Raw genomic sequence first — 10,639 nt, forward strand, 5'->3', positions numbered from 1 at the left:
GGGCAAGGGGAAGAATCGAGATTCGGCCTAAGTGGCATCTAATATTCTAAGTTACACACACTCAGAAACACAGAAAAGCCATGTTCCTGCTTACATAAGTACATGATTCATATAAGGTAATTAATAATACAAGGCACTTGAATATTATATTCTTAAGTCATTAACAGTGTTTGGAAATTATCTCCATCAGTCGGGATGTTGCTGCAGGATTGTGCAGGAAGGGAAGGACAAGTTACGAGGATGACATTAAAGCGAGAGAGGTCTGAAACTGTTGTGGATGAATGCATGAATGAATGAATGAATGAATGAATATGGTACATACCTTGCAACTCTTGAAGATATCAGATGCATCCCCTTTCAGTTACAGCGCAGCGCAGTTATGAGACATGGACAGCGAGCTTTGTGAGGTTCGGCGACTATTTACAACACAGTATTGTTAAACAACTAATTCATGATGCTTACTTGTTTACTGTAGTCTGACAGAAGAGCAACCATTTTCTCCCCAAAGGTTCCAGACTGTTTCTGCTTGTACGGCTTTAGAAGATGTGCCGTGTATCTATCGAGCGATGCAAAAAAAGAGAATGCCAGGTTCCAATTGGTAATACGGTGAAACTCCTTGTAAAGCTGTGAAAATAACTGGACTTCACAAAAGAGGGCAGGCCATCGCTCTTTCAGCTCTGCTATAGTCTCTTAAGAGTTGATGATTTCTTCGCTTCTCAAGGCAAAGGGTTGTTGCATCAGCAAGAAGATGAGGGCTCAATCTCTTTCCGCAGACAGCTTCTGGAATTCACTGTGCTCAATGATTTATTGTGTTGCTCTATCAGGGACATGGAGAGTTGATTGCATTTAAAAAAAAGAAGGCAGCCAAATTATACTTATAATCAGCTAATGCATCAGTATCATAAACTTCTTCATGGGAGAGTTCCTCTTCATCTGATGCAACTCTCTTCCTCACTGGCAAAATTCTGAGTAGGGTCACTACCAATTGGCTGAACGAGCTCAGTGTCATAGTCTGATGAATTACTATGTTCTCTGCATTTGTGTGATTTAAACGTAGAGTCTTTGAATGGGCAGTGGGCGATTTGCTTTTGTTTTAAATGTCTACCAAGAAAAAGAAACATGTCCCTTTTAACAAAGGGCTGCCTAAATTCCAAATGCCTAAAAGAGGGCATTTGAAAGCCCTTCTATTGACAAGTTCTTCACAGGCCTGACCTTTTAGGTGCTGCATTGTGCACACAAGACGTTAACTTTTAATGAATTTTAGGTTTTGAATAAACACATGCAATTGTGATACAAGCATAGAAATGGACATATTGTGGAATGCTGGCCATGCAATAGTCTGTCATTAATCAATTAGCCCCAAGAGGCCGTGGTTTGTGCTGATTTTAGAACAGGTAAGGGGAGTTGTTAGGCACGACGCGAAGCAACGCAACAGCCAGATGGAACACTTGCGCTACCGACAAAAAAGGGGTGCTTATTCACATTAATTTGTATATCGCCATTAATAGTGCAATTGTTGAAATAGTTTTCAAACGGGCTCCTCTTTGCTGGTGCAGCGACAGGGGTATCCTGAATTTGACGCTTCAGTGTCCGAGATGATGTTGCTCCACATGTGTATGAAATGCGCTATACGAATAAAATTGCCTTGCCTTGCCATTCGCTGCGCAGTAATATGGAATGCTATCATAGCATGTTATGAGGACAAACTGTAAGGTTATGTTGGATTTTACAACGGCTTTTAGCCAATCACAATCAAGGATTTGAACAATCAGTTTTAGAATGGCTCATTAACCGCACTTTCACAGCAGTTGAAAACTAACACAGCTTACATTTCCACATTTTTGACTGCAACTTCTCATGAGAGAATGCTAAAAGCTAGGGCCCATCATGCTTTTGCTAATAGCCTACACACATATAGGCTACTTGTTAAAGTGTTAGGGCCACAGTAAGAAACAGGCAAAATCAAACAATGTATGTAGCTGAAATACTAATATGAAATTCTGAACGTAGTAATATCAAAATATTAATTTGGTTGGCTGGTTGGTTCACCACAGGGTAAAGCATGCTAAAATGATAACTAACAACCAGGCTCAACACGCACATGGTGCAACTGGGCTATAGTTAATGATTCAAAGCATGAGAAACTCACCACCCTCACAACCACCCTCAACAAAAGGCTTTTGGATTATTAAAAAAAAAAAAAAAAAACGGTTTCGGTTGGTTAATCAGACGAAACAGAGACCCACAATAGTTCGCCAGCTAACTTAGGCTTGCACATGTCGCTAGCGGAAGCTATGCATTCAGCCCAACTAGCTAGCTACACTACAAAAAAAAAAAAGTCACACAAACCTTTCAAAACAAAGCATCTGTGAAGGTTGGCACATGGCATCTATGATGTGGCGTGATGAGGACTTGCTTTGGGTCCGTTTCACCGTGAGGAGAACCGTTGATGTTGAGACCGTAAACAATAGCTTGCCCATCGATGCCCGATGCTCGAGAGAAGATGGCAAAACTGGGCCACGAGTCTGGTAGCAGCCACCGTAGCACCGTAGTCTCTATCTCCCTTGGCTGGTACACAAGACCCACTTTCGATATACTTTTTGTTATGACAATGGAATTTTAAGACTAAACAAGGTCTATTTCTTGCTATTTTCAAGGGTTAAACGCCTAAGAGTGAAGAGGAGTGGCTATGGATAATGAAATAAAGAGAGAGTGAAGAGAGAAAATTTGAAAGGACAGAAAATGATTGTGAGGGAGGATAGAAGAAAGTTGAAAAAAAGAGTAGGAATTGATTTACAGATTAATTTAAAGTAGAAAGGAAAGAAAAGTGAATAGGATTGGCAATGGATAATGAGATAAAGAAAGAGTGAAGAGGGAAAATATTGAAAAAAGATGAAATGGAGCAGGGACGTGCACAGGAATTTTGAGGGGCAGTTGCTCTGGTCTGAAAAAAGCACATTTCCCTCCTGCTTCAGGTCTTCCTCTTCCTCTACTTCCACCTTGACCTCAGCCTCATGGCATGGCCTCGGCCTCTTCCTCCTTCTCCTCCTCTGTGGATTCCCCCTCTCACCCTCACTCTTCTTCTTCTGACTCCTTCCATTTCGGTTGAAGACAGATTACAGTTACTCATCTGCTGCATATCTATAGTGCTTAAACCTGTTTGTTGTGTCTACAATTAAGCAATCATGTGTTTGGGCACTTGATGGCTGTGTTTATTTGACCGGCCCATAGGTGTGGGTATTTGACAGAATGTTTGGGAATTGCAAGGAAGTGACCTCTTGATATATGTCTGTGTCTAAAGCATAAAAGTGTGTTTAGTGCTTTGCAAATCACTTGTGTGTATGGTTTTGCAAAAAGTGTGATGTTTAAATGTGCATATAGTTGTGCAAATCTGAGCCGTTGTTTTGCTCCTTGAGTGAAGGTCCGATCGCAAAAAACTGTAAGAGCGAAAATGCAGGCTCAGGTGTCGGTCGTGTGCAGTACCAGAGTAAGCATCGGGGGGCGCAAGCCCCCCTCCCCCTACTGACCTTCACTCTCGTTGCCCATAGGCTTATCAATTGGAAGTGAAGAAGGCTACTTTATGACATGTTTCGGGTGGCGATTTGTTTTTAAACTAGGTCTACATGAAATTCTTGGGCAACTGCACGTTTGCCCTCCCCTCAGAGGGGCACTTTTACTTGAGGAGGGCAAACGGGCAGTTGCCCAAGCAACCTTAGCACACTCCTTGTGCACGTCCCTGAAATGGAGTGAAGCGGAGAGATGGATTGTGAGGGAGGATAGAGGACTGTAAAGTCAAAGAAGGCGGACAAAAAAGTAAAAAAAAAGTGTAGGAATTGATGGACAAAGTAGTTGAAAGATGAAAGGATAAAAGAGTGAAGAGGAGTGGCTATGGTTAATGAGATAAAGAGAGAGTGAAGAGGTAAATATTGAAAGGAGAGAAAATTGATTGAAGCAGAGAGATTGAGTGTAAGGGAGCATAGAGGACTATAAAGTTAAAGAAGGCTAACAAAAAAGTTGAAAAAAGAATAGGAATTGATGGACAAAGTAATTGAAAGAAGAAATGAAGGAGTGGCTATGGATAATGAAATAAAGAGAGAGTAAAGAGGGAAAATTTGAAAGGAGAGAAAATGGAGTGTGAGGGAGGATAGAGGACTGTAAAGTCAAAGAAAGCTGACAAAAATGATGAAAAAAGTGTAGGAATTGATGGACAGAGTAAGTGAAATAAGAGTGAACAGGAGTGGCTATGGAAAATGAGATGAAGAGAAAGTGAAGAGGGAAAATTGAAAAGAAGAAAGAAGGAGAGAAAATGGAGTGAAGAGAGATGGAGTTTGAGAGAAAGTAGACAGAGAGAGATTAAGAGAAAGATGGAGAGATGGAGAGAATAAAAAGTAGAGTATGGAAGGTGTCTCTTAATATTCTTAGTTATACAGTTGAATGGAGAGGGACAGAGAGAAAAGGAGCCTTGGAACCTTGGCGCAGGTGTCAGTGAAGCACAGGTGCAAGCCAGTTTAACTTATAGAGGTTATCGTTTAAATGTCATGTCATGCACAACATGTACTGTAAATGTAAGCATGTGCATTATTACATTTAGTAGGGGCATTTTAGAGCAGAGGGAAAATATTCCAATAACATCACCAGTATGTATGCTCCCTTTTGTAAGGTCATGATTTCAAATATGTTCACTGATTTATGTCTTCAGTAAACTGTTTGTATAGTTAAACCTTTATTGGATTTATTTTCTTCCAGACTCAAATCACACATTCCATAATGGCCCGGTTTCTCATTCAGGGTTTAACCCAGGATGAGGCTAATTCCACTTAAAGAATCCACACTAAACAAATGGCTTTCTGAGACGTTGCTTAACTTTAACTTTAGATACATTATTTCTAGTCTTACACTATGGTAATCAAGGACTAGTAAGATTTCCATGGTGCTAAGGAAGGTGAGGATGTTATAAAAACCTGGGGCCAGGTTTAATTTAAGGCTTCATTTACATCTAGATTAATCTAATCTCTAATCTAACCTCTGGAAATGTGATTGTTTAAATCAAGACTAGGTTAAATCTGAGACTATTTGAATCCATGTCTGAGAAAGTTGGGTTCAATACATTATTTAGTTTATGACTAGGTTTAATCTCTTTAGGAAACCAACCCAATATTTGTTATGGAAACATCATAATTTAGGAGTAAATCCACAGAATATTAATTGAAACTCTACAGTAGAATCAATGAAAGCTTCATAAACATCAGAAAATATGCAAATCTACCGAAAAACCAAGGTAAAAATAGGAGCACACACAGTGATTAACAGAGGGGTTATTGTGAAGTTTCATTTTCCATTAAACTTTCAACATAAAGGCAGAGGCCGAAAAACAGAGAATGACAGGATATTTGCATTATCTACATTTCATTCATCTGATGGGAATGAATAGAAAGCCGCATTAGAATGCAGTTTCAGTTGCACTGGATTCCCTTGAAGAGGAAGAATGTTCCGGTAGCCACTCCCAGCAGTCCCAGAGTCAGACCCACTCCACAGAACACTGAGGGACCAACACTAGGCTCCGACACCTCAACATCTGAGGAAGACACACACACACACACACACAAACACAAACACACACACACTCTCTTCAACATTTGAGGAAGACCCACAATCAATATTTATAAACTGTATGAATCATGATCCGCAATCTAAAGCCTACGACTTCTGTTACGTCAGTAGGACACTATGCATTGGACAGGTTTAGGTGAATGGTGCAAACGTTTAACTGTCATGAAGACATCTGGTGAGACATAGCAATATGATAATCTATGCAATATAAATACCCATCTGTATATGTAGCAAAATGATGTAATGATGTAGCAAACTCTCTTGTAATGGGCCCCTCCAGTGCCTGGTGCTCCACAGTGCAGGTGTAGATGTCCCCCTCCTGAGGGGTGAACTTCAGGGTGAAGAACTGGTTGAAGGAGAAGTCATTAACATTTATACGGAGCTGACTGCTGCTCACTCCCTGGGTCACGTTCTTGTTGTTCTTGGTCCACTTCACAGTGAGCCGGGGAGGGTAGAACCCAGTGATGAGACAGATGAGAGTGTTTTCAGTGCCCACCTTCACCTCATCTCTGGGGTAGATGCAGCTCATGGGGGGGGGCTGGGGACGACATAAAAGAGTGAAATGGTGTCCCCGTGACAGGAATACACTACTATGCAACAAATATTCACTGATTTATCATCATGAGAGAGGAGTGTCAAAGAGAGTAAGTGAGAGATTGAGTGTTCCATGGAGCTCATTAATAATGATTACATGTACGCATTACTTAAGTTGGAGGTCAATAAATCCTATAAAGTGTCTACTAAGTAAAACCCTACCATAACGTTGTTGTCCCCCCCCCCAACAAACATTGTGAAAAAATTGGTAATTTTTTTTTATAAAGTAATATGAAATAAACGCACAACGACACAAGCAATGTATTGGAAGTAGTATTGAAGTATTGCAAAATCATGATCCCCCTATTCCTCAAAGTGGTTTGGTACACATGCTGTTTCCAACTGGCTGGGCTACCAACAGCTCCGCATTCAGTCAATCTGCCCAGTACACCGTCAGGTTGTGAGATTGGTTTCCTCCTCTCTCCCCTGTCACTCCCGCTATGATACAAGATATGAAAAGAGATTTACCTCATTCTCGAACGCAGCAAGAACATGTAGAACATGAAGTTCCAATCGATATGCACAAGTATACATAAGTTTAATAATGGATTGACATGACAACGTGAACGACACTGTCCTTTCAGGGGCAGGTAAATGCTAGTTAATAAACGTAGTTCTACATCTCAGTTCCTCTCCATATAAGTTAAATTAACTGAAGGTAAATTAATGTAACTTTTTCCTGGGCACGATCAACCATTCTAGAGTGCGAGGGGCGACAGTGGTACAGAGGTAGAGAGGTTGTGTCGAGGTGTTCTTGAGCTGTTCTTATATATCGTGTTAGTGCATTTAATGCCTTTTAGATAATTCAAAAATCAATTCAAAATAAGAGAATTCGGTATTTAGCAGTTTATGCTAACTCTCGTGAAAGCTATTTTTTCATGCCCCCCCGGAATTACTCTCTGAAATATTACCATGTATTGTCCCCCCCCCTAAAATGAAATGGGATCTCCGCCCCTGCTGTGAATGTGTTCAATCTGGTGTCTGTGAACGGCACGTTTACTCTTTTTAATTTCGTTCAATAAGGTGCCAGATTTCTAGAGACTTCCAGACGAAAAATTACACATTTTACAGTCCTGTATCCAATCGCTGCCTCTGCTTTCTTCTACTGTCTATGCCTGGCAAGTGTGAGAGCGCCGAAGTTGCGTAGAGGCAGAGAGCGGTATTGCAGACAAATAGAGATTTATATTTTTTTATAGCCCGCAACATATTGAACAAAAGAACTGAACTAGTTCATTTTTTGGAGTTGTGAACTCAGTTCAAAATTTTGAATTATGAACTATGAACTGAACTAGTTCATGTAGAAAGTGAACTTTCCCAACACTGAATGTGCATGTTAGGCCTACTTGGTCAGTTGTCTAATTTTGGCTTTAGTGTCCCAAAACTTTGCAAACTCTCAATGACAGTCTGCCTGTTGAAGAATGTCAATATACTTTTATAAAACTGCACTAAACATTGTTTTTAATGTGGAAAATCATGATGTCATCAAACAGCTTTGTCCTTAAATGTATCATATATTAGAACCTGACCAGTGATTAAAACTGACTGAAGAAAATAAAATCAGTGAAGTTATTTAGACTCACCCTCTGCTTCTACTTGACTTTTGTAAGATGTTTTGGCATTTTGCAAGTCACGTTTGCAGTTTTGCTTCACTGCAACTATATACTCATATATGACTTGATCATATTTATACGGATCAGCAAACTCAGGCAGTGTCATAACGAGTTTGCCCTTGGTGAAGTCTGCGTGGGCCACCTCTTCCCCATCTAGTCCAAGCATCACCTCTCCATCTGAGTCTGTGCACCCGCTCAGAGCAGTATCCACCTGTACAACTGGAACACACAACAACACACAGTTTAAAACCCCTTGCACAACCTAAGAAATACATGTGAATTTGTGTATGTCACAGGGACATCCACACAACACTCAGTAAAGTTATGTTTATAAATACAGTTAAATATCCTTTCATTTTATCTCAGTAGCTCTTCACTAAGCCTGAAATCATCAAGGATGTTTATTAGGACTAATTATGACCGCAGCGCGACAGGTGTAGTCAGAGGTTTTTTTTTCTTTTTTTTTTTCAGCCTGCCGATTTTCTGTCAACAATTCCCGGGACACTGACACACCAGGGTGCACGACATTTGGTGGGCATGTAGCCCCACAAGATTAGCGTGGAATCATAGATTTTGGTTTTGATCCGTTGCACCCCCGTCTGACTGGACCCCTTTTAAAGAGGGTGGGGCGATTCAGTTTTCTGTGAATAAGTCGAAAACCGTAGGGCTTAGGAGGACCACATTTTTTTTGTATGTTGGTCTTAAGAGACAACGTCAACCATTACCACTACCACTTATTTCATGTATAGCGCCACCTAGTTACAAATGAAAAAGAGAAAATGGAGTGTTGTAAAACATTTTAATTGTAAGTTGACAAGGTCAGAACTGCACGAAATCGGAGGTTTGGGATCATTATGACACCTTCTGACTGCACGTTAAGTTTCGTGGAATTCGGGGGGGGCATGCAATAATTTGATTTATATGGTTGTACACCAACTGGCCTGTAGGTGGCGCGACACAGTTTTCTTCGAATATCCTGAGAACCGTGGGGCCTTGGAGGGCCAAATTTTTCTTGTATGTTTGTGTTAAGGGGCCATGTCAACCCATACCATAACCAGTCATTACATGTATAGCACCACCTAGTTAAAAATTACCAAATTTGCCAGGGACATCATGCCTGTAACCGTCCATCTTCGGTAGAGTTTTTGTCCATGGATGGAGCAAAATGGCTCTGTAGCGCCCCCTAGAACATTGCAAAAAAAACTACGAATTGGGGTTATTTTGGCGTAGCTAGACGGAATTCGGTACACGACTTCATCATGCTTGGACGCACCAAAAAGTCTCTTGACGCCATGGTGGCAGGTCCACAGGAAGTCGGCCATTTTGAGTGAAAGATGCGTTTTGGCGGCGTTTGCACACCTCGCACCTGATCGAACTCCTCCGACATATTTAATGGTAACGTCTTAAAATGTGGTCAGGTTACTCTACAGCCATGGGCGACTAAAAGTTATAGAAGATTTTCTCATTAGTCGGAAGGTGTGGGCTTGTTGCACACAGTATATAGTGATAGTATTAGTTTTATACCATATATTTGGAGACCCAGTCTTTTGAAGATTTGAACAGATAGGATTCAGGTTAAATTGTCTACAATGGTGGCTGTCGCTGCCCTATCTGAGTCGGCTGCCCTATCTGAGTCGGCTGCCCTATCTGAGTCCCACACATCGCGCATGCTCAAACACAAACGGTTTACGGCAGAAGGCTCAATATCAACATATCTGGCTTGTCCTAACGCATAATGTAGGTTTATTTAACGTAATGTTTTGTATTTTGTAAACGGTTAACAGCATAAGGCTCATCGTCAACATAAGGGGCTATTTTGTATTGCTGTTACTAGTAATGAATGCACTGCTTATCTAATAATTCAATAAACATGAAGCTTAACATCATAAACCTTGGTGGATTACCTGGTCCTTTGTAACAGTGTCGCAAAGTGAAGCAAGCGACTACGATCCGGTAACTACTACGCATGCGCGACTGCTGACTCAGATAGGGCAGCCGACTCAGATAGGCCAGCGACAGTGGCCATTCCAAGAGAGACAAACAGGAAGTTCCACTCATAGCTTCACCTCAGACTCATCTGATTATCCAGTCAAAGATTTGCAGTTTAATGCAGTGAGTATAAGGGGTGTCACCCTCTTTTTCAAAAGGCCTTGAAGACAAGGCACTTTGATTTGACCAGGGGGAAGGGAGTGAGACCGCTTATGCCACCTCACTCCTTTCTCAGGTCAACCCATCATAAGTATTTTCACCCAGAAATGCTTACATTCTAGCCTAAATCCAAATAACAGCACAATTACAACTATATATAAGATGCATTGCATTATTGACTATTGTATATCATTATGAACTCTGAATCTTAATTTCTGGTTCCTTCAATAGTGTTTTCTTTCCTCAGCATTCTCAGTGTGAAAACCTCAGTGAAATAAAAAGAGGCAGTTTACTCACTCTTAGTCTCTGTGCAGATAACCCCAGGAAGGAGCAGTAAAATCCATGTTAAAGTCATCTTTGGATGTAGGAACCCAAGGGGTCTCAGTGTTGAACAGAGAGTGAGAGCACAGGGAAGACAACCTCTCTCAGACTACAGATAAACTCAACTGAGACACACTCACCCAACAACCAATCAGATAATCAGGCTCCTCAGTGCATCATCTGTGTCCGGGAGAAAACTCCTGTCAAACTTCAGTGTAGAATTTCTGTCAAGTCTTCAGTGAGTTAATGACAAACAATATATATTTCTATCTATATTTCTTAATCAGATTTTCATTAAATGTTTATAATGAAATCACCCACTGTTTCTCCCCGTGAGGTTTTGTCCTGCTGCATAC

At 40.9% G+C, this 10,639-nt stretch overlaps 1 protein-coding gene across 1 annotated transcript; it reads right to left on the reverse strand.

Annotated features, from left to right (window-relative positions):
• Positions 1 to 5,372: 5,372 nt before the first annotated feature.
• Positions 5,373 to 10,317, reverse strand: LOC308382154 (H-2 class II histocompatibility antigen, A-U alpha chain-like; the record flags this gene model as incomplete). The annotated part of the gene is given in 5 exon segments (XM_080859839.1): positions 5,373 to 5,575; positions 5,863 to 6,145; positions 6,147 to 6,148; positions 7,785 to 8,033; positions 10,260 to 10,317. Coding segments are annotated over 5 exon segments (714 nt in total). The 3' UTR covers positions 5,373 to 5,453.
• Between the last annotated feature and the right edge of the window lie 322 nt (positions 10,318 to 10,639).

Source organism: Sprattus sprattus, assembly GCF_963457725.1.
Source record: "Sprattus sprattus genome assembly, chromosome: 21".
Taxonomy (NCBI): domain Eukaryota; kingdom Metazoa; phylum Chordata; class Actinopteri; order Clupeiformes; family Clupeidae; genus Sprattus; species Sprattus sprattus.